The sequence below is a fragment of the Dipodomys spectabilis genome, unplaced genomic scaffold (assembly GCF_019054845.1).
Source record: "Dipodomys spectabilis isolate Male_0828 unplaced genomic scaffold, ASM1905484v1 ptg000240l, whole genome shotgun sequence".
Lineage (NCBI taxonomy): Eukaryota > Metazoa > Chordata > Mammalia > Rodentia > Heteromyidae > Dipodomys > Dipodomys spectabilis.
The window spans coordinates 98,416-122,771 of NW_024870917.1; the positions used below are offsets into that span (position 1 = coordinate 98,416).

Below are 24,356 nucleotides of genomic sequence, written 5' to 3' on the forward strand. Positions count from 1 at the left end.
CGTTTTTGTTTTTTGTTTGTTTGGTCGTGGGGCTTGAACTCTGGGCCTGGGCGCTGTCCCTCAGCTCTTCAGCTCAAGGTGAGCACTCTACCACTTGAGCCACAGCACCACTTCTGGCTTTTTCTGTTTATGTGGTGCTAAGGAATCAAACCCAGGGCCTCATGTATGCAAGGCAGGCGCTCTACCACTGAGCCACCTTCCCAGCCCCCTTGATTTCACATTGATGCCTCTGGTGGCCAGGAACACAATCCTTCTCTTTGCCTTCCCTTTACAATCAGAAAATGTCCCCAAGGCTTCAACAGGAGAGTGCAAAGGCAAGAAGTCTTGCAGGACGACAGAGCTGGGGGTCAGCTGAAAGCTCTTCACCAGAAAGTGTCTGGAGATGAATCTGCCAAGGACGCTGTCCACACCAGGGAGGGGGCCTGAGAGGAAAGGCCAGGTAGGTGCAGGGAGGGTCCGCTTTCTGTCTTAGTTGTTAGTGGATTTCAGCTCTCCTCAGGGAAAATGTCCCTGAGCTCTAGCTAGCCTTCACAATGCCAGCTTAGTACCCGCAGGGAGAGGGGGCCTCTGATAGCAACCTGCCTGTCAGACGTGGAGGCCATTCTTGTTAACTCTGCTTTTATTGAACATGGTTTTGGAGGTTCTAGTTAAAATGATAAGCTAAGAAAATGGAAGTGTTCCTAAACTATAGGGAGAGACAAGAGTATTACATTTGCCTGGAAAACAGTCTAGAAAGCACCAGAGCAGGTGTATGGGGCGGGGCAGGTGGCTGGTGCACAACAGCTGGGCTGTGCGTGTGGGGAGCACTCCCTGGGTTTCCTGTGTTTGGACAGAAGTGTAGAGGACGCCCTTGCAGACTTGGTCCTGGTATGTGGACATGCTATTTCCAGAAGGATTTTTATAGTGATGAAACCCTCTGGTATAAAGAATGTCTGTATTTTCTAGTATTTCCTAGTTCTACACCCCTGTGAAATTAGCTAGAAGGACCTGCCCCCCCCCCCCCCCCATGTCACCCACCCCTTGTCTGGTTGGAAATATTCTCAGAGGCTGTGGACAACATCCAGCAACAAGGTTGTTCTATGTTCCAAAAACTTGTCTTGGTGATTTCTAGGGTATTTATTTATTTATTTATTTATTGGGTCCGGTCGTGGGACCTGAACTCTGGGCCTGGGCGCTATCCCTCAGCTCTTCAGCTCAAGGCAAGCGCTCTACCACTTGAGCCACAGCGCCACTTCCTTCTTAGGGTTTTAAACTCAAAGTCTTACTCTTGCTAGGCTGGCGCTCTACCACTTGAACCATGATCCTACCCCTCAGTTCATGTTTATGGTTTCAGATTCCTTGCACCTATTTTTAAATCTTTTTGGTTTTTTTTTCCTCCTGAGGCAAGGTTGCTATGTAGTCGGGGCGGCCTGCCGGCCTCCACCTCCTGAGTGCTAGGATCACAGGTGACAGCAGCCTTCCGGCCTGTCCAGTCACTATTTCTTTGACCTCTCCTTCAGATTTATGTCCTTTTGCAGCTTCTGTCACTCCATTCCTCAACCTTTCCCTTTACTTTCACGAGTTTGTCATTGTTTTCTAAAGAAATGGGATTTTTCCTCCTTTTTGCTCCTAATTAGACGCAGTGGAACTCAGCCACTCCTTGTCTGTGGTTGTTCAAGGCCCCAGGCTTCCCCTGGCTTTAGGAAGGAAGAGGTGGGATGGGTTTTCTAGCCTGGGCCTTGAGCTCCCCCTTTGCAAAATGAGTTTATAAATGACCTTGCACTTTCTGAAGGCTGTGTCCCGGCCCTTCCTCCAATCCCTTGCCTTTATCTCAGCCTGTTCCTTCCTCTTCTGTCCCAGCACATGGCTTCTCTAGCTTAGCATTCAGCTTCTGGTCTGAAAGGCCCAGCGGGGCTGGGGCCTGTATTGCTCAAACTTTGGGAATTCCCACTGCCACAGTCTCTGCCACGTGCCTGGAATCACACAGCCACGCTGAGCCCTCAGGAGCACGGTCTGATTGTATCATCCTACACGTTTAAAAGCCAGATCAGCATAGTAAACCCCTACAGGCTACCTGCCATGTGTTGCCCAGACTTAACCTTTTACACACACGTGTACACACACACATACACACATGCATGTGCACACATGGAGGTAGGGATCAGAAGGGCACCACTGCTAGTTTGGACTCAAGGATAAAGACAATATGCTAGTGTCCAGGGCCTAGGCCATTGTCACCCCCTCCACCAGCAGGTGCATCCAGGGCCCAGCCTGGGCTGCCATCGGTGTGGTGTGGGTGTGGCTCTTCTAGGCCGAGGAGTAAATGAGATGGTGCTCACCACAGGTGCCTGAGCAGTGTTCTCTGCAGAGCTGGGCACACTGGACTGCTGTGAGCTCTACTAGTGCTGGCTGGTCAGCGTGTCTCAGGGCACCCTGGAGGAGTCTCCCTATGTCCAGTTGTGGACCTTGCCGCCTTCCATGTCCAGTGGCATGTGGCCTTCTCCAGGAATGTGCCCTGTCAGGAGGTGTGCTGCCTGCGGGAAAAGTGAAGGGAGAGGCACGTTCTTCCAGGAATGGTCCTCTGCCCACTCCCGGCCAGCAGCTCCCTGACTCCCACAGCAGGAAAACCTAGTCATCACTGAAGAGATGTGCAGCCTCTGGCAGAGTCTGCGTCCATTCTGAGTGGCTTCGGTTATTGCCAGTGTCTTCTGCAGTTAGTGTTTGCTGTTTCATCATCCAGCTCTACCGCTTCCCTGATCTTCTGCCATGCTCACTGAGCCCCCACTGCAGGAATCGTGCTGCCTGCCATGCCCGCGCCTTTAGGGTACAGCGGGGCTCACTCGCCCCCTCTTCTTCACAGCCTTCTCTGCCCTGTTGAGTGGAGGCAAGAAGCTTAGCCTATACCTTGTGCTCCCCTAGGAGTCAGGCCAGGAATTTTCTAGCCAGATGTGGTAGCTATGACTGTAATCCCAGCCCTGAAGAGGGTAAGACAGGAGGATTGGGAGTTCAAGGACAGCCTGTCCTACATACAGAGACCCTGAATCATAGGGAAAACAAAAGTATCATCCTTCTTCCTGCATTGCAGGTCACTACAGTGATCCCTCTCCTATCATGGGAGTTAGGTTCCAGAGACCACGCGATAGGTGAAAATCCTCATGATAGCAGTGTTAGGTAGTTGTCCCTTGGTTCACTTACTGCTACTTCGTGGATTTTCACCTGTCACAGGGGTCTCTGAAACATAACCCCTGTGATGGATGAGGGATCACTACTTACTTTTTTTTTTTTTAACTTTTAATATGGGGATGTAGCTCAGTGGTAGCATGCTTGCCTAGCATACTTGAGGTTCTAGGTTCAATCCCCAGTCCCCACCCCCTACCCCAAAAAAAGAAAACCCCTTGACACAGTGAAGCCACAATAAGTGAACCATGATATAGCCGGGGATGACGGTAGTGTGTGGTGCCAGCTTGCCTTTTGTGTAACATGGAGAGCTTTGAGAGTGAGCCAGGTGGCAGGCTGTGAGCCTGCACACATTGGAGAGTGGCCCTCGTTGCTGAGCTTGCCTTTTGAGCAGTAGGATCAGGACAGGCTGGGGGAAACAGCTCGGACACAGCCATTCATGCCAGCCAGAGTCTGCATGGACAGGCGCGTGATCTTTTCCTTCTAGCTACGTGGGTTCCTCGGAACTTGGGACTTCACTAGCTAATTGGACATCTTTCGCTTCTTCCCTCTGACCTCGCCTGCTACACTGCAGCCTGTTTTTGAAGCCACCTGGTCTCCCCTCTAGAGCAAGCTCCCTGACAGCAGAGACCATGATGTAACCGCTGCCCGTCAACCTTAGCCTGTCCTGAGAGGCAACGTCAAGAGCAGCGACAGCTCCTGGCCTTGATTTTTTTTTTTATTTGGGGGGGGGTCGGTCGTGGGGCCTGAACTCTGGCCTGGGCGCTGTCCCTCAGCTCAAGGCGAGCGCTCTACCACTGAGCCACTTCCAGCTTTTTTTCTTTTTTGCTTATGTGGTGCTGAGGAATCGAACCCAGGGCCTCAGGCATGCAAGGCAAGCACTCTACCACTGAGCCACCTTCCCAGCCCCATGGTCTTGATTCTTAAAGGTACCCTAAGCATGCTTTGGTGTTCCCACCTTAGATCCACAGATAAGCTGAGGTAATGTGTTGTTAAATGTCTCTCTTCCTTCCAGGGTTTGCAGGTCCTTGTTTCTTGAACTTTGTAGGAAAAGTATGTAGCAAATTGCATAATATTTTCAAAGGCAGTTACTCCACATCAGCTACTTGAAGGCTTAAGTTATTTATGTAATAGTTCCAACCCTGGCTGAATCTGGCAGTGTGTGTGTGGATTCTGGTTCCTGTCTAATTTAACTTGGGGCATTGAGATATTGAGCAAGCCCTCTTAAGGAAGAATTTGGCTCCACTCTGCCTTCACAAATTGATCATGTTATTAGCCGAGGTTTACTGTTGGCCTCCATAGTATAGAAAATGTATTTCTTTAATGTATTCATCTCTTCAAGTTAAATCACAATGTATGCCAGATAAGTATTGGGTATGAATGGAATATTTTCCTTAAGGAAGAAGGATGATGCTTATTTTCTTGGACATAGGGTTTCTCAAAGTAGGACAGCCTGGCCTTGAACTCTCAATCATCCTGTCTTAACCTCTTCAGTCAGGTGCTACCACACCTGGCTAGAATAGTTCCTAATTTTTAACCTTTCATTCTTTTTGATCTTTAATTTGCTAGTTGCAAAGAGTAAACTTAGGCTGCATAATCTGTTTTTGTTTATCTTTATTGTCTTTTGATGGTGGTGGTGGCACTGGAGTTTGAACCAGAGGCCTTGCGCTAGCCAGGAAGGTTCTGTTGTTATTGCTCCAATGACAGTTTTGTGATTATCTGCCTTCCTACCTTTAGTTTCCCATACATGGAACTTTTTAATTGTGTGAACAAGTTGAAAAAGTATTCTTTGGCAGTTGATGTCTTTAAAATATACATAAGGCTGAGTGAAGACTAACCTAATATGTCAAATGATTAGAAGGCAAAGGTCAGAGAGAGACAAATTGTGGCAACTTTGGATGATTGTATACACATTGTCCAGCAGACAGAGTGTTTGTCAGCCAAGTTACATTGTATACATGAGGAGCTGCTAGAAGGGCAGACAGATACAGGCTGGTCATGATGGCACACCTCTGTTATCCAACTTCTCAGGAGGTAGAGCTAGGAGAATCATTGTCTGAAGCCATCCTGTAATAAATTGATAAAGCAAAAAAGGCCTGGAGGTATGATTCAGGTGGTAGAGAGTCTCCTTGAAAGGGGATTAGCATCTGAAGCCCTGAGTTCAAACCCCAGTACTGAAGAAAAAAAAAATATATATATATTATTGCTTGAATTCTTTTATTAGCATCATTGTGAGGCAAAATAAGATATAAGATTAAGCCAGGTATGGTGCTTCCCACCTGTAATCACAGCACTTGGGAGACTAGGAGGCCTAGTGTGGGGTGGGGTTGGGGGGGGGGGGAGGGAGGGGAGAAAGGGGTGGATTTAAGTATAAAAAAAACTTTTTTTTCGCCTTGAGATGAATTTCCAGAAGATAATTTAAGAGCATGAACTTGCAATAATAGGCAGAGTTTCTGAAAAACTAACGGTGAAGGAAAAGCTTGAGGAGGTGAGCTGCATTTAATGAACTCCTCCTCAGGTTGTTTGCAGAAGTCACAGACCCGCTCCCCAGGCCGCCCACACTCCTGGGTGTGATGACCACCAGCCTGCACACAGTCTCTTTCCTCATGGCCAGGGACAGGAGGTGGTTATGGCGTAGAGGAATCCTGACAGAGTACATGAGTGCTGCCACTGGCCCTCTTGATCCTCTGGAGAGCTCCAGTGCCCCCTTGGGAACAAGCTCGTGCTAACTCACTGGCCACGGGTGACACCCTAAGCCTTGCCAACCAGGAGCACCCATGTGTGCCAACACTGAGCCACAGCGGACCCCTCCCCACCCCACCTCTCAGCTGCAAGCCACCCGAGCTCCCCTAGCCCAGATGGCCACACTGCAAAGCCGTGGCCTACCGTGGGTCAGATGTTGTGTGTCACTGTGTTGTAGAGTAGTTTGTTGCACAGTGATAGTTAAGATACTTGCAGTATTTATTATCATTAAAGGACTTGGCCCAGCGCCCATTAAGGAACAGTGTATATTATTAAGAAAAGAAATGAGATGCCAGTAGCTCATGCCTATAATACTAGCTACTCTGGAGGCTGAGATCTGAGGATCTTGGTTCCGTGTCAGCCTAGGCAGGAACCTCCATGAGACTCTTCTTTCCAATTAACCACCAGAAAGCCAGAGGTGGAGCTATGGCTCAAAGTGGTAGAGTGCTAGCCTTGAGCAAAATAGCTCAGGGAACAATATCCTGGCCCTGAGTTCAAGCCCCACGACTGAAAAAGAAAAAGCTGGACAGTCTGCTATGTTCCGCCATTGGTGTGCCTTCCTGTAAAACTTGGCTATGGCTGCCAGGAGCCTGAGGCGGGGAGGGATGGGGAGGCGGGGCCAGGGAAGGGGGCGCTTGAAACACGGAAGTACACTGTGGTGGGTGGTGTCTGTGTAGGTGTTACCCTATGGAAAGCAGGGGGGGGGTGCACCTCCTGAGACCCACCAAAGGGTCTGGTGGCAGGGACATGATGGGCAGATATTAGGACAGAAGTGACAAATGCCACCAGTCAACATCATTTTTTTTTTTCTTATGTGGTGCTGAGGAATCGAACCCAGGGCCTCATGCATGCAAGGCAAGCGCTCTACCACTGAGCCACCTTCCCAGCTCAACATCATTTTTATAACAGTATTACACTTGACTGTATTTAGAAATGCTTTTGTGAGTTGGCGTTCCAGGTAGTTGAGTACTGCTTGACTCACTCAGAGTGGACTCGTAGTGTGGCTGCTGCCCTGTAACCCCACAAGGAGATCTAACAAGGCTCGGGTGGCAAGCAGGGGCATTAAACTCATGACTTGAGTTTTTGTCAAGAAGCTCTCACTGCCGGGTGCTGGTGGCTCACACCTGTCATCCTAGTGACTCAGAAGGCCAAGATCTGAGGGTTGCAGTTCGAAGCCAGCAGAAAAGTCTGTGAGACTCTTATCTCTAATAAACCACTCGGAAAAAGCTGAAGTGGCTCTATGGCTCAAATGGTAGAATACTAGCCTTGAGCACAAGGAGGCTTAGGGACAGCACCCAAACCCTGAGTTCAAGCCCCAGGACTGGCAAAAGAAGGAGAAGGAGAAGAAGAGGAGGAGGAGGAGGGAGGAGGAGGAGGAGGGGGGAGGAGAAGGAGGGAGGAGGAGAAGGAGGAAAAGAAAAAGAAGCTTTCCCTCTTCAAACTGCCTCAGAGATTGTCTCCTGACTTCATACCACTGTTTATCCCCAGTGTCCTAAACTAACTTTAGTAGAGTTCCATATTGCTCATAGATGAGCTTCTAAAAAAGATGAGTCTGTGTGTAGGCCAAAGTTACCCTTAAATTGCTCATATTAGGGGGTATGTAAAGGTTTTTGGGTACAGCCTGGTGCCTGTATTTTAGGAATGTTTAGTACTAGAAGCCTTCATTTATTCCCCAGGAAAAAACAGGAAGAGAGAGGCCAGGACTAGAGAGGCCGTGGCCTTTGAGCCATTCTCTCTGCCTGTGCAAGTGACCACCCCTGCTGTTTGCCCTGGACAAGCTGCTCGGTTTCACTGTTGGTCTTCTGCAGCCTTGGCTGTGGGGCCGCTTGCGCCAGCCCAGCTCAGGGCCTGGTGTCTCCTCCACTCAATCCTGACTGCTGCCGTGTAGCTAGCTGGTAGCTGTTGCTGCCGAATCTAAAACCTTGCTTCATATTCAGAGTCTTTGGAAAGCCATACCTGCTTCCTCCCTCCCCAACCTGTCATTTTACTTCTGTGGTCTCACAGAACTCTCACTTCAGTGCTCCGGGGCATGCATTGGTCAGGTCTTGTTCTTTGTTCCTTCAAATGGTGTTGGGAAAGTACATGATGGGTGGGAAAGTCCTGCATGGACTCATTTGGTCTGTGGTCCTGGGTTTAGCTAACAGATCTCCTGTCACTCGCAGAGTACTGGAGGAATTCTTCACTGAAGTTGTTTTCCTTCTGAATCTGGTTTCTTCCCATTCACATTTGTAAATTATGCTCCAGAGCATTGCAGGAGTTTTGTCGGGGCGGTGGAGATACCCAGATACCCGAGAGCACACTGCCACACAGGCACCTGGGCACCTGGGCTGGGCGTGGAGGAGGGGAGGGGTGGGGCTGGCAGAGCCCTCCTGGGAGGACAGCTACAGCTTTGCTGGCTGCCAGCTGCTGTTGGTCAGCTGTCCCACTGGCTTCTTCACAGGGCCTGAAGACAGAAGGTAACAAAGCAAAGCGAAAGGAGCTTTGATTGTTTAGACTGCACTGAGCTTACAGGAAAAGTCCAGCTGCTTCCAGCCATTTGATTGACGTTGCTTACTGGAAGGCTTGTTCTTTCTATTCTACCCAGGGGGTGACATTGAACAGAAAACTATTGTGAAAATAAGGTTCAAAGTCTGTAAAAATAACGGTGTAAAGTCAGTGACACTTAAAAAAGCAGTTTTTTTGTTTTTGGGTTTTTTTTGGTCAGTTGTGGGGCTTGAACTCTGGGCCTGGGCGCTGTCCCTCAGCTCTTCAGCTCAAGGCGAGCGCTCTATCACTTAAGCTACAGTGCCACTAAAAAGCAGTTTTTCTACCTCTTTGTGAGCAATTCTAATTCTCTGTGTCAGCAATACCAAGCTGCTTACTGCAGACATTCGGAAGGCTGATTCTAAATTCTAGTTTAAGGCATAAATCCATTTTTTTGTGCATTAAAGTTTTCAGTATAGACCACTTATCAATGTGCTCCCATTAATAGCAGCGTTGCTTTCAAAGTAGGCGCTCCAACTCCAGACCAACTCTTCAGTGCAGCTGGGAGATAATTTCCAGTTCTGAAAGTACATCAGACCTTGAGAATCAAAAATAGCCACGCACTCATGCACAAAATGTGGCTTTGTTCTTGAAAAGGACTCAGGGTCAACACTCGAGACGGTGGTCCCTTTTTTATATTTGCTTTTTGAATGGGCTGGATAACCTGAGAACTTTTTGAAATTAAGCGACAGGGATGCAGCTCTGTTCAGCTTCCAGACAGGAGTGTGATTTGCTGTGTGGCCTCGTGCTTTTCACCTTCAGTCTGCAGCTTAACTCCTCCCCTGCACCCTTCCCTCTCATCTCTGCCCCTCCCTGTATCCACCCCCCTCCCTCCAGTCCCTGGCAAGTCTCTATACAACTCTTGTGTTGGTTGGCTGTAGGCGGGCTATCCTCCCTCACATTTCTCCTTATCTCTCCAGCTCTCTACTGCAGCTGGGGTTATGCCTCCCTAGGCACTGAATTTTCTAATCTTTTGCTCCATCTAGAGTTCTGCTGTCTGTTGGGTTTTTTGGAAGAATTTCCATGATGATCACATTTACTTCTAAGTTTCCCATTTGTTCTGTTCTATCTCCCGTTTCCTTGTTCGGGTTCATTTCTTCTTGTGTTTACTCTTGACAGCTTTTTTACACATGGTTCCTTCACTTGTTCCTGGTATGAAGTGCAGTCCTCCTTAAGTCCCTGACACAGCGGCTTCCTGGTGCAGTCGATCTGCCACTCTTCTTGTCTAGAGCTGGCCCCCTCTGTGCTTGGAACACTGCTTCCCTCGCAGGCCATTTTGGTTCTAGGAAGCCTTTCTTTTTCGTTCTTCTCATTCTGGTTTGGAGTCTAGCTGTGCTCCATGCTTTTCTCTGGATGTAACTGACCAGTGTCATTTGTTTAGAGTGGAGGGTGTGCACAGCACATCAGTGTGACTTGGCTTGCTGTCTCCACCAAACGTTCCCTTCACAGCCTTGTGGAGGGCGTCCCTGCTCCCATTCCTGCCCTCATCCCCTGGTTTGTGGGGGAAGCTAACTTGTTTTGGTCATGTAGTTTTCCCTGTGTGGGTAGTTGTTGTTAGTGATTTGTAACTCCATTTCTTTAAGCTGTGTCCCAGGCCCTGTTGGAGATACCCAGCAGCTTCTAGAGCTCTGGCCAGTGCCAGTGCTGGCTCACCAGACTGCCTTTATATGCCGACCATTGGCCCTTGTCTTCCTTCTCCCTGCCATCTCTGCCAGCCACCCTGTGGGTCTTCCAGGCTTCGTGACTTCTTAGCATCTGTTTTTACTCAGTACATAGACATCATTTTAATTTCTAAATCAAAATTGGCTTGGTATTGATCAGCTTAATTTTGTGCCTTTTATTTATTATTTAAAACAAATGACCAGGTGCCCATGGTTTATACCTGTTGTAATTCTCACTACTTTGAGAGGCTAAGATCAGGAAGCTTTTGGGCACTAGCTAGCTTCAGCAGAGTCCACGATTCCCCTTCCTCAGTAGAAGAAGATGGTCATGGCACATACTTGCCATTCCAACAACTGCGAGAAGCCTAGACTCAGTGGATCTCAGTTTAGGTGCCAGTCTGGACAAAGAGCAAGACTTGCTGGCGCTGGTGGCTCACACCTGTAATCCTAGCTACCCAGGAAGCTGAGATCTGAGGATCACGGTTCAAAGCCAGCCTGGGTAGGAAAGTCCATGACACTCTTATCTCCAGTTAACCACCAGAAAACCAAAAGTGGCGCTGTGGCTCAAATGGTAGAGTGCTTGCTTTGAGCTGAAGAGCTAAGAGACAGTGCCCAGGCTTAGAGTTCAGCTCCCATGACTGACATCCCACTCTCCCCCCCCCAAAAAAAAGAACAAGACTCCATCTCAACATACCCAGTACGGAGAAGGACTGGAAGCGAGGCGCAGTGGTGGAGCGCTTGCCAAGCTCGTGAAAGGCTCCGAATTCAAACCCCAGTTCCCCCCGCAAACAAACAAAAACGTAAAACTGTGCTTAGTACCAATTCGTGTTAATTATAGAATATACGTAAACTGAAAACATTTCCCTACGGTGTGTCCTGTGGTGCTGAGGATCAAATCCTGAGCCATGCAGCTGTCATTTAAAGACATCCTCAGTTCTTTCCTAAGGTGTTTGTAGTAAATTATGTTGGCCCACTAATTTGTGGATGTAAAGAATACGTCTTGCTTTTCATTTGCAAGACAGCTGAGCTCTAGTCAGTTGTGTAGTTCTTAGAGTTTACTCTGCTATAGTGAGATGTTGTGTGCTCCGTGACAATGAGATTCGTGAGTAACAAAGCTTATTCAGCACATGTCACTTTGAGGTCTGGTGTGTAGAACGCGGGGCGAGTCCCCATTTCTGTTTGTGTCCTCTTTCAGGCTTGCTGTGGCATGCCCCTCTGCTAGCTCACCTGCTTTCTTTAAGTCGCTGCTCTGTTCTACTTCCGCATTTCCCTGCAGGTGGCTCTACCTCCCCGTTTCTGAGAACGGGTAGCTTCCCCGAGCCAATCCCCTTAGCTACCCTTTGGGGAGGGGCCTTGGGGCGGAGCAGTAGGTGCCAAATGCCACTGGAGGACCCTTCCTGTGCACTTAGGACAGCACACTCCTACCCGAGCTGCTGAAAAGTAGCTCTCTGCCTTTACACTGGTATTTTTCCTTCTGATTGCTAGGGTTAGTTTTTCTTTTTTATTCAGTTTTAATGTTTGGTTGGCGTTTAGGGTTTTGTCTTATTTCACTGGGTAGCCCGGGCTGGCCCCAGGATCCTCCCACTTCAGCCTCTAGAATGGGTGTAAATACCACATCTGCTACCTTTTCTGCTTTGTGGGCTCAGGTTTTAGTAGCTATTTCAGTATTCTGTTGTCAGGAGGCTGTTTTGCAGAAGCAAAACAGAAATTCCAAGACATTCTATTTTGTAATAGTAGAAATAGCATCCATCTGGCATTGTCTCTGCCCTCCCTTCCCAGGAGCTTAGCACTGCCCTGAGCATGTTCATGAGCGGCCGAAGACACTACTCGGAGTAGCGCTGAGCCTTCCGTTCACTCAGCCAGCAGTTACCGAGTGCCTGCTGCAGCCCTGGGCTGTGACCCAGCGCCTGATGATCTGACTGCTGTCTGCTGACGGGAATCTCCTCTGCTCCTTAATGCACACTGTTTACACAGACAGCCGCCTCGTTGTGGAAGTGGAGAGAAGCACAGTAGAGCTGGTAATGGTGTTTTGGTTAGTGAAATAAAAACATGAGACAGTTTCAAGAGAACTACGATCTCACATCCAGGGGTGGTGGTACATGTCTACAGCCTGAGCATTTGGGAGGCAGAAGCAGGAGTTTGAAGCCAGCCTGGGCTTTAGAGCAAGACCCTGTCTCAAAAGCCACAAAAGAAAAGAAAAATGCCAGCTTTGACCCATGTTTGACTTTCTGCCTAATTGGACTTGGGAGATGTAAGTAAATACAAAAGCTAATTCATGAGGCTCTAGTGCACTCCCTGGGAGGCATTCTTCAGGTCTTGGGCCGTTGCAGGTTTTCTTGCCTCTCAAGATCCCTAGCCCAAGAGATGCTTTGTTTAAACTTGATCAAGTGTTGATGACTCTTTCTAGCCCAGGTAAATCATAACTTTGGAAAAACTTGCCTTTTTTTCTCTCCTGAAAATCAGAAGACAGCTGATTTGGATCTCTTAGGGTGTCCGATGCCTATATAAATACACAACGGAACCGGATCCATTTACCTGTGAGTGCCAGGCCTGTTGTTTGCCAGGGTTGTATTATTAGTCTATCACGTTTCTGAAATCTACACCAAGAAGAGCAAGTAGGCTCTTGAAGGGGCCAGGGGACAGAGGAAGCAAAGAATATGCTATTGATTGTTGGCTGGTTTAATTTCCTATGCAAGGTTTCTGATTGGGCATATCCCTCGTGGCATGCTCCTGGCTCTTGTTTGTGGGGGCCTTCTAGACCCCGTTTCCATGGCAGGTTATTATATCTTTCTGGCTCTGAATTGTCTCATCAGTTCAAGGCCTTTATTTTACTGTTTTCTCTATAGGAAGTTCATACACTGGGTAGATGAGAAGTGTTGTTTTATCCTTGATCAGCTTAACAGCACAATGGTCTAGTTGGTTTTTCTTTTTTTGAGGGGGTGGGTGGGGGTGGTACTGGAGATTGAACCTAGGATGATGTACTTGCCAGGCCCAGCAGTATCTTTGATACTGTCCTGGAATCTAAAAATTTAACTTGCTATAAATGTGTAAACTTTTGGGGTATAGAATGGCATTTTCTCTCTTCTAATTCCGTTAGTGACCTTGACCTATATAGGTGCTGCCAGCCCTCAGAGTGTGTGTGTGTGTGTGTGTGTGTGTGTGTACGTACGTGTACACGTGTTAGAGGGTTGCTAGTCAAGGACTCTGCCATACACCATCTTGGGACTGCTAATCCTGACATCATGATCACTGCCCTCGGGGCATGCCTGCTTCCTACCATCGCCAGGGATTCACCCCTTCTCACCACCTCTGCCACGTCTCGGCACCAGCTTCTCACTGCATCCTCTACACCACACTGGCAATCTCCCTGCATGCAGCAGCCGAGAAGGGCTCCTGGCTCTGAGCTCTGAAACCCTCATACTAAAGCCAAATGCTGAGGATTGTTTCTGTCCCCTCGCAGCGCTCTCTCCACCCCTCCTGCCCCACTCCGCAGCTCTCCCTCTCCACCCCTCCTGCCCCACTCCAGCCGCAGTGGCGCTGTTGCTGTCCCTCAGGCACGCCAGACGCTCTTCTGCCTGGCACACTCCCCAGATGTCCCTGCTCTCCTTCTGGCCTCCTGTAGGTCTCCACTCCAATGCCACTTGACTGCGAGCGAGGCCTCTTGTGGCCAGCCTGCTTAGAATAATCTGCCCTTTCCTGTCATTTTCTGTTTTGTAGTTTAGTACCACTTGACACATGATTGGCTTTGTCTTTTTCCTTTAGAGAAGCTAAATTCCATGAAGGAAGGTATTTTTCCCTGTTCGTTATAGCCAGCCCCCAAATCCAGTGTAAAGAACAGTGCTTGGCACAGAGTCTGAAGTGGAAGTTTTGCTTAGTGACTAACAGTAAATTATGGAGCTATTAGAGGTATCACCTGAGTAGTAGACGGAAAGGACTTAAGGTGAGCCCCTGACTAACTTCCTGCCTGGCAGACTCCTGGGTTTGGGAGGCAGACATAGGAACTCAAAGAGGCTGAAATGGCTACAGCGTGCCCAGCATACCTTCACCAGTGAGCGCTCTGCACAGAGAGCACTTCCGAAGGCTCCAAAGGGATCACCTTTTTGGCAGTGTACTCCTTAGAGTGAGGCTCCTTGAACCTGGATAAAGATCAGCTAATGGAAGCAGCCCAACTGCCAGAGTCCACCCAAGTTCACAGAAACCATGAGAAAAACACCTTGGGGATAATTGGACCAGGCAGTGGAAATGGCCAGCATGCTGACATGTGTGGGAGTCTCAGCCAGAGAAGACCCAGACAAGAGAAGCAAACCTATAAGTGACAAACAAGGATCTTACAGCACCAGCGTAAATAACTTGGGATGTGTGAAGGACAGTAAGACCCAATGAGAAGTAAGTGGAAGATAACCAAAAGTTCCCCAGAAGAAAAAACATGACCCAAAAGGAAAATTGCACTTCTGGGATCATTAGCAGGTCAGGCACTACGGAAGAAAGCACTCCTGGAACTTGAAGACCCACAAGGAGGAAAAGAATGTGGACAATGCTAAAGCAGGCCAAATTGGTGGAATTTGAGTTCCCTCCAAAATGTTGGAGGAGTGCTGTCTAGATCTTCAGAGAAAACTAAAACTGCTGATTCACCCATTTCCATAAACTAAGCAAATTAGAATGAAAAACCATCAGGTACATCATCACCAAATATTTATGGTCCACACATACTAGCATTTAAGGAAGACATTTGCCAGAGTAGATTTAAAAACATAACCTAACTATATGCTGACTACAAGAATTGTGCTTTAAAAATGAGGATATGGCTGGGTGCTGTAATCCTAGCTAGTCAGGAGGTTGAGATCTGAGTTTCAGAGTTTGATGCCAGCTTGGGCAGGAAAGTCTATGAGACTCATCTCCAAATAACTACCAGAAAAGTTTGAAATAGAGCTGTGGCTCAAATGGTAGAGTACTAGATTTGAGGGGTGGGGAGGGAAGCTCAGGGATAGCACCCTGGCCTTAAGTTCAAGCCCCAGGACTGGTGTGCATATGCACGCGCGCGCACACACACACACACACACACACACAAATATAGGTAGAGAAAGGTAAAGGGATAAAGTTATACCATACAGAGACTGATCAAGAGAAAGCTGGGATGGGAGGGGGGTGTGGCTAACATGGTAGAGCCCTTGTTTAGAAGCACAGGGCTCTTGAGTCCTGAGTTAAGTGTTCATGCTACAAGAAATACACACACACATATTGTAGTTTTATGTTTATTTGTAAATTTTGTATATTTATATATTAGTCTCAGTGGCATTATTATTATAATAATAATTATTATTATTACTTGAGTACCAGGGCTCAAATGCAAGGCCTGAGTACTGTTTTATAATTTTTCTGCTCAAAGCTAGTGCTTTCCCACTTGAACCACAGCTCCACTTCCAGCTTCTTGGTGGACTCTGGGCTTTTCCCACTGTAGTTTACAGTTGTGCTGCTTTCTCTGGCCAACTGAGTCATCTGATTTCCAGCTTCCAGAACTGTTTCCATTGCCCTCTTCTGCTCTCCCCGGGGGCCAGTTTGCCTGCCTGCCTGCCTCTTTTCTTCCTTCCTTCTTTTCTCCCTTTTTTCCTTCCTTTTTTCTTTCCTTCGTTTCTCCCTTTTTTCCTTCCTTTTTTCTTTCCTTTTTTCCTTCCTTCCTTCCTTCCTTCCTTCCTTCCTTCCTTCCTTCCTTCCTTCCTTCCTTCCTTCCTTCCTTCCTTCCTTCCTTCCTTCCTTCCTTCCTTCCTTCCTTCCTTCCTTCCTTCCTCTTCCATTTTTGTGCCAGTACTACCACTTGAACTCAAGGCCTGGGTGCTGTCTCTTAGTTTTTTCCTGCTCAAGGCTAGCTCTAACACTTGAACAACAGCTCCACCTCTGGCTTTTTGGTGGTAAATTGGAGATAAGAGTCTCATGGATGTTCCTGTTTAGGCTGGCTCTGGCTTTGAACCATGATCCTCAGACCTTAGTCTCCTGATTAGCTAGGATTACAGGTATGGAGCCACCAACTCTTGGCTTGGCTTGGCTTGGCTTTTTTGTTGGTCATGGGGCTTGAACTCTGGGTCTGGGCACTGTTCCTGAGTTCTTCAGCTCAAGTCTAGAGTTCTACCACTTTGAGCCACAGCACCACTTCTGGTTTTCTGGCAGTTAATTGGAGATAAGAGTCTCACAGACTTTCCTGCCTGGACTGGCTTTGAACTGTGATCCTCAGATCTCAGCCTCGTGTAGGTAGGATTACAGGCGTGAGCCACCAGTGCCCAGCTTCTCTTTCTTTTTTAATCATATAAAGCTTAGGACTGTCACCGGGTGTTGGAGGAACTGCTTCGTGGCGTTGTTGTGTGTGCACGTTGCTGCGTGTGCTTGTCATGTGGCACTGACAGAACAGCCTGTTTCTGAGGTCGGTGGTGTGGGGAAGCAGTGCTGCAGGAGCACGCCCACTCAGCCGCCCAGCCTCCTGGCCTCCTGCTTCGGGAGGCAGCGGGGCTTCTGCTGCTGATCCAGGGGCGGTGGCTTGATTTGCCTTCTCCCAATGGTTGTTGGCATCAGTGTCCCTGTACAGAAGGTTCCCGTTGGAACTCCCAGCCCTGGCATTCTAGGCTCAAGATCTGGCCTGCCCACCCATGTCCTCCAGCCGTCTGTCGTCCTCCCACGCCACCCGCTGTTCTTGGCATCCTGTGGGGCTCTGCAGCCCCCATGGCTTTGTTGTTCTAGTGCTCCTGCCCCCTTCTTCCTACTGGTAGTTTTCAGCCCCCCACCACTTCCCGCTGAGTCTGTGACTAGTCCCTTCTGCTTTCCTCCCGAGACAGCCTGTGTGCCTCATCGAGCGCCTTGCTCTTCCCGCCCCGCCGGCCAGGCCAATTTGGTGTCTTTTAGCTCTCTGTGCCTCGCACAGGGCGGGAGTCTGTGACGTGTCTGGATGAGTTCTTGGTGCCAGAGATTTCAAAAGAGAACTCTTTATCCTTTTTTGTAGGACATCCGTCACGAAGCCAGTGACTTCCCGTGCAGAGTGGCGAAGCTTCCCAAGAACAAAAACCGGAACCGGTACCGGGACGTGAGCCCCTGTGAGTACCCGCGCTCGCAGCCCCTTCCTCAGCCCGGGCCTTGCCCGGCCTCCTTCGGCCCGCGGGCCAGACTCTTGTGGAGATTAGTCACTGCTGTCACACGTCAGAAGGGCACTGGCCACTTAGAGTAATGGTTCATTCTCCACCACTCTGGAAGGGGGAAGGTTTCAGTTTCTGGAAAATTCTGCGAAGTTGAAAGCACTTGTGTTTAGCTTGGGCTGTTGTGTGATGAGTCATTCTCCCACAGCTGAAGCAGAGTGCGGCGGCCGCGTACACAGCCTTTCCCCCGGTGACTCAGCAGCAGAATTGTGCCGAACGTGGTGGGCGCCCACTGCCCCCCACTTCTGCCGGTTCTCTTCCCCACCCTTCATTCTCACAGCTGTCTTCCCAGAGATTGGTTCTCTGCCAGTGCCTTGAAAAGAAGTAGCCGGACAGGTTAGGGTTTGTGGGAAGCGGGGAACTCGGGGGCTGAGTTCGGGGCTGGACATCGCCAGGCCTGGCAGGCCTCAGAGGCCTGGCAGACCCCTGCAGGACCTGTAGACATTGTCCGTCTGCAAGGGCTCGCGGCAGCTGATGCCTCTCAGACAGTCGCTCCCGTTCCTGGGAACACTGAGGAATGGGCCTGGAATTGGTGCAGAGTTTGTGCCTCTCAGCCCGGTGCCTGGTGCACCTCAGCCCTGCATCACTGCGGCACATTATGCCCCTTTCTGATTGGCAGTAAAACAAGTCGCACTCAGCCTGTCACAAGCTGCCTAGCCTGGGGTCTCACTCAGGTGTGAGTGGCGGTGAATATGGCCGCCGGGCCATCTTCAGTACCCCGCCAGGGCCTCGGGGACACTGGCTCATGCCTGGCACCCGGTGCTCTTGCTCTGGCACTCTAGGCTGCGGCCTCTCCCTTGCCCATTGTTTAAAATAGCAGCAGCTCTGCTGTGGAGTTCTGTCCTGGCAGCTGGCGAGTGTGACAGGACAGCCACTGTTCACCCTTTCCACACTCAGGAGTGGGTGAGGGCACAGCAGTGTTCCCTCGCCATGTTTGACTCCTTTCTCTCACCCGTTCCCCCGCCGCTCGTGCTCTCCAGCAGAAAAGTGACTTGCTGTGGGGGCTGTGGCAGAGCAGGAAGGACACCTGGGTTGGCGGTGGCCTGCTGCCCAGCTCTCGGGGCTGGGGGTGACCCTAACAGTGCTGGCCCTCGTCCTCCACAGAGCAGGGCTCTGCGCAGCCGCCACTCCCTCCGAGCATGCCTCCCCTACCCGTAGGGCTTTCCCAGGCTCGTCCAGGGCCACTTGACCTGCTCAGCACACAGGACTGGCCACCCCACATCTCCTGAGTGTCTCCCTTCCCTCTAACCTCTGTGATGAGGAAGGCTGTTCTACACCGAAGCTCGGCCACATAGCACACAGCCCAGTAACGTCTCCTTTTCCTGTGGCTCTCATGCAAGATGCTGTGTAAAGGAGTCACTGAATCCCACGTCCCCTGGACTGGGCCAGAAATAGAAGGAACCGCCTGCTCTTGCCACCCAGTAGGACAAGAAAATGGCTCTGGGTGACACTGCTTGAGGCAAAGTAATGATTTGGCAGGAGTGTGGGGGAGAGTTGGGGGATGGATATTTGGGTTTTAGTTTTTTTGTTGTTGTTCTTTAGTAACCTGGGGCAGAACTTCTAAACTTGTATGCCTTCAGTGTTTTGGGCTTGGGACTGTTTCATTTCCAGTTAAAATCTTTTAAATGTCTTTTGTTCTTTGGGGTTTTGTCTTGATTTGTGGGTATATGCCTCTCCTGGGCTTGAACTCAGGGCCTGAGTGTGGTCCTTGAGCTTTTGTACTCAAGGCTAGCACTCTACCACTCGAGCCACAGCTCCACTTCTGGCTTTTTTGGTGTTGAATAAAGATAAGAGTCTCACAGGCTTTCCAGCCTGGGCAGTTTCGAACCATGATCCTCAGATCTCACCCTCCTGAGTGGCAAGGATTACAGGCATGAGCCACTGGCACCTGGCTTGTTCATTTGTTGTTTTTTGTTGGTCATGGGGCTTTAATTCTGGGCTTGGGCACTGTCCCTTAGCTCTTCAGCTCAAAGAAAGGCTACCTCTTGAGCCACAGCGCCACTTCCAGTTTTCTAGTGGTTTATTGAATGTAAGAGTCTCACCAACTTTTCTGCCCGGGTTGACTTTGAATGGTGATCCTCAGATCTCAGCCTCCTGAGAAGCTAGGATTACAGATGTGAGCCACCAGCACCCGGCTCATTTGTTTGTTTTTTTTTTTGAGGCAGGGTCTTACTCTGTGGTTCAGGCTGCCCTGGAATTCTAAAGCTTCAGCCTTATCTTCTCAGGTGCTGGGATTATAAGCATACACCATTGTGCTTGTCTCCTCTCCAATTGTTTTGATAATGAGATATGAAAGGTTTAGCGTCATCCAAGTTCATTATACTTGAACTTCAAAAATTTCAAAAACTTGTTTAAAGGACTTCAAGTTGAGCCAGGTGCCAGTAGCTCACGCCTGTCATCCTAGCTACTCAGGAGGCTGAGATCTGAGAATCACAGTTCAAAGCCAGCCCGAGCAGGAAACTCCATGAGACTTTTATCTCCAACTAACCATCAGAATACCAGAAGTGGCACTATGGCTCAAGTGGTAGAGCACTCACCTTGAGCTGAAGAGCTCAGGGACAGTGCCAGGTCTTCAAGTTGTGACTGTGCCAGTGTGGACACTGACCCTCCAGCACTAACCTGAGTCTGCTTTGCCTTTCAGTTGACCACAGTCGGATCAGGCTTCATCAGGAAGATAATGACTACATCAATGCCAGCTTGATCACCATGGAGGAAGCCCAGAGGAGTTACATTCTCACCCAGGTACACCGACAGCCCGAGCTATGTCTTCAATGGCAACCTGAATTTCAGGATGCTGCTGCCCACGCCTTTAGAGTGTGGTTTTTCATTTGCCAGAGAGTGCCACAGAAAGCAGGAAAACCTTCTTCAAGACACTCAGTTTGGTGGCACTGGCACTGTTTCTGGGGCATGTGAAATGGGTTGCTGAGAAAGGAAGTATAAGAAAACCTGGACGAAATTGCCAGTGGTCTGTTGGCCAGGACAACAGAGCCAGGGCCAGAGGACGGCCCGCACCTGTTGGGGATTTGAGGTTTGCCATCCAGCACTCCTACGGCTGATGGACAGGTCAGCAGAGGCTGGACATCTCTGGAAGAAAGCCAGTCAGTCTTGCCCTGAGCTCATTCCGTGCTCACTAGAGTACAGGAACGCGCAGGGAGTCACCCGTGTGCCGGTGTTTCTCGGCACCTCTGGGAAAGGCCATGGAAGTGGCTTGTCACAGAGAGGCCACGACACTTGGAGGGGGAGGACGGAAGGCTTCCTTTTCATCTGTTCTCTCCAGTCTTCACCTGTGCCCAAAGTTCGCTGTCACCTTTCTCTTTGGTCACCATGTGGATTTCCCGTCTCCCCCAGCCTCTCAGTGCCTACCTGGCTTGATCACAGGTGGTGGCCAAGTGCGTCCTGTGAGCCCCACACCACTTTGGGCTTCTCCACCGTGGCCCAAATCAGCCTGGAGGCTCCCATGGGTGGCACTGCGTTGGGTCTGTGGGGCAGAGGAGCGTTGGTGTAGGGTGCGGGCTGTGCTGGGCTGGCCTCCAGGGCCTGACTGCTGGGGTTGATACGGAAGGAACCTCCCGAGGGTGGATCTTTGTAGGAACCCCAAGTTCCTACTGACTTCTTTCAGCTATTCGACTTTGGTTTTTAATGCCAAAGGCAACAGCATGGAGAAATTCCCATGGAAGCTCTCGTGGCTCTTCCTCACCCCCTCGCTCTTCCTACTCAGCCCTCTTCTTCCTCCCACCACCTCATTACTTGGAACCTGTGGCATTGGGTCCATTTTCTAAGGTGGGGGCTGCTAAGCTGGGACTCTGCCCCTTCAGATCTCCCATCTCTCAGACCCATCTAACTAGGGTGGTGTACAGAGAGCTGCATGTGGAGGGCCAGCCAGTGGAGTTGGGCAAAGGCCCGGTGGCCAGCCAGGTGCTGAGGACTATTCCTTGCCAGGAGCTGCCCTTCTGTTAGCCGAGGACAGATCAGGCACGTGGTGGCTCAGGCTGGAAGGCACCTGTTGGGTGAGGAGGGCGGGCTCAGAGGAGAGCATGAGGCTGCCGAGAGCTGTGTGGGGGTAGGATCTGGAGATGGGGGCCCTTGAACAAGAGGCACAGTGACAGCCCCACTCCTCCCAGGCAGTGCTGATAGCCCAGGTCAGCGCCAGGCTCTGGCTTCAGAGCACCCACCACTAGGTGGTGCGCTCACCAACCCTGAGACCAGGGCACCAAGCCCCAGGACAGCCTGTGAACCACGTCTCGTAGATCCCTTGTCTCCGGGCAAAGGCTGCAATCGAACTCGTGGGTGCCTGGGAAAACGGTGCTGGCTGTCCTCCTGGACCATGCCTGCCCTTCTCAAGGTGGACGTAGCTCGTTTTCACGCAGTGGTGTCCTGATGGGATGTGGTCTTCGAGGCTGGTCTCTGTCCACACTGCCTGTCACCTATATATACTTGGTGGTTCTGTCCCACATTCTGTCCTCAGCTAAGAGTGGGTGGAGCCCCTCAGTGGCTGGCGCAGGCTGGGAGGGAGCATCTTCCGTATGTGGTGAAAGGGACCTTTGCTGCATGCCAGAAGGTCAGACGGCTTGACAGCAGCTGCCCACTGTGCAGAATGGGGTGGGTCCTGTGCCATCTCAGCCACCACTTGCGGCATGAGCCGGTGAGCACTGGGGGCACTGGCATCCACTCACCACCCATGTCTCCCACGTCACGGGGCATCTTGTGTTTGCAGGGCCCTCTGCCGAACACGTGTGGGCACTTCTGGGAGATGGTGTGGGAGCAGAAGAGCAGGGGCGTGGTCATGCTGAACCGCGTGATGGAGAAAGGGTCGGTAAGTCTGCTGGGCCGTCCGTTTGCCCATCCAGAAGCCACCATCGCGCCCAGCCTTCCTCCTCTTCCTCGCTTTATCCTCCCTGTGCGGGATAGCTTTGGTTTTAAAAATGGAATGAAGCAGAACATAGATACACTTGTTATAAGCAAGCAGATTATGTGAAAAAGGAGAGAAAAATAGACTTGGTCTTGGCCCTAGCCAGGCCTCCCAGACGTCAGCTGTCTCCTCCTCACCTGCTTCTCCCCACAGCCCCCGTGCCATGGACTTGGGCACCGTTGCTCTGCAGAACCTTCTGGTTGTCCCACCCAAGGCCGACCATGAGGAGCCGCAGGTTGGCGTGGCACTTTCCCCAGGGAGCCACGGCTGCTTGGATCTGTTGCCATTTATCGTGAGAGGTGGCAGTGTCCTAGTCTGCCTTCCTCTATGTGTGAGTGGGTGTGAGGGCCATGTGCGCTGTGGGACCTGCGTTTTCAACTCTGCATCAACATTGTCACCCACAGAAGGGCTGGCAGTGTCCCCGCTCATCTCCCAGCAAACTGTCCCCACAGCCTGTGGGAAAGCCTGCCTGCAGCTCCCATAAATGTGTGGGGCTCCCCGTCCCCTCTTTGTACACAGGGCAGGATGCACACTAACCATTACCTTGCCGGGCCTTGCACTTCCCAGAAGCCAGCTCTGCAGACAGGGTCAGCCAAATGCCCCGATCTTCACTGGCTTGCTCTTTAAGTTGACTCTGGACCTGTTGGCTAGGCTGGTGCTGTTGTCCAGGTGGGAGTGAGCTGGGGAGCTTAGCTTGACCTAGAGCGCGACCCAGGCTTCTTACCCTTACACTTAGACTTACACAGACGCAGATGGGAGCCTGGGCCCACACTTCCCTCTCGGACTCTTCTCTTGGTTCCCTGAGTTGGTTGGTCATTGGGAGAAGACCAGTTCTCTGTCAGAGAGCTATGGGGCAACTCCCGTGGGCTCTTCTTCAGATGCTCTGGCTGTTTGGAAAGCTCCCAGGATGTGCTAGCATCTGTCTTAGTGGCAGAAACAACTGTTGGGGACCAGGCAACATTGGCTGTGCCAATCAAACAAGGCCCTGGTTAGGTCCCAATGGCAGGCTGCTTTCCAGGAAGAGCTGGGCTCTTTGCAGTGGGGAACTGAAAGTGGTAATCTCCTGCCCTTTCTTTCTTACATTTTCTGTGTTTAAAACAAAAATTCGTATAGGCAGCAACAGAGCAGAGCTTGTTCCTATAGATGCCTAGTTAAACCCTAGTTGGTGGATGGACATGTGGTCTGGTTGTCCCTGGGTCACGGAAGGTGGTCAAACTTCTTTGGACTTCTAGAAGTTAGTGCTCCCTGGGGAGGGCTTGAACAGCTCATCTGCCCTTTTTTGGTAGTAGCAGGATTTGAACACAGGATCTCAATACTTGCTAGGCAGACAGGTGCTCTATCACTTGAGCCATGCCCCTTGTTAGGGAAAATCTTTTTTCATGTGTGCCATTCCTAGAGCTTGAACTCAGGGCCTAGATGCTTTTGTGCTCAAGGTTAGTACTCTTAACAACTTGATCCACAGCTCTGCTTCAGGATTTGTATTGGTGGTTAATTGGAGATCAGCGTCTCATGGACTTTACTACCCAGGCTGGCTTTGAACCTTGATCCTCAGATCTCAGCCTCCTGGGTAGCTAGGATTATAGGTGGGAGCCACTGGAGCCTGGCTTGGGGAGAACCTTAAACCTCTTTGGTCTCCTCTGTCGGGGCATGTTGTCAGTCCCTCTCCCTCCGACTCCAGCAGCGCTTCCTGGCCACCACCATCTTTGTCTGGATAGCCATCTATGAGCAGAGGAAAGCATGCCCCCAAATTGGAGTTCACTGTCCCTGTTTAAACTTCAAATGAACCAAATCTTTGGGTTTGTTTGTTTCAAAGAAAATCTTAATGATCACCATTAAGTCGAGATAATCGAGTAGATTCTGAACTTATAAAAAACCTACCACAGATATGTTTTGAGGAGTTAAACTAAACCAGGATGGGAGGGTGAGCCTGCTCCTCCCAGCCACCTCTGAGCAGGTCAGAGTTCCCGGCATCCTTTGCGTCCCTCAGCCTTTGTAAAGGCTCCCTCATCCATCCAGCCCCTTCTCCCTTGCCTGTGGGCTTCCTTGGGGGTAAAGCTCAGTCGGCTTGGCAGTGAAGGAAGAGGCCACATGAGCCTCTGGCCAGGGGCAAGCCCTGTGCCATGTAGCTGGCAGGCTAGGCTGGGTGGAAGGTCTGACCTCTGTCGTCTCTGCAGCAGACAGGACAGGGGG

At 50.4% G+C, this 24,356-nt stretch overlaps 1 protein-coding gene across 2 annotated transcripts in view; it reads left to right on the top strand.

Annotated features, from left to right (window-relative positions):
- Positions 1–24,356, top strand: part of Ptpn1 (protein tyrosine phosphatase non-receptor type 1) — a 48,083-nt gene that overhangs the window by 16,625 nt on the left and 7,102 nt on the right. For both annotated transcript variants that reach the window (XM_042699265.1, XM_042699266.1), the window contains exons 2-4: positions 17,068–17,158; positions 19,899–19,999; positions 21,972–22,070. In XM_042699265.1, the coding sequence (XP_042555199.1) occupies positions 17,068–17,158; positions 19,899–19,999; positions 21,972–22,070 (291 nt within the window). The remainder of the gene's footprint in view (positions 1–17,067; positions 17,159–19,898; positions 20,000–21,971; positions 22,071–24,356) is intronic.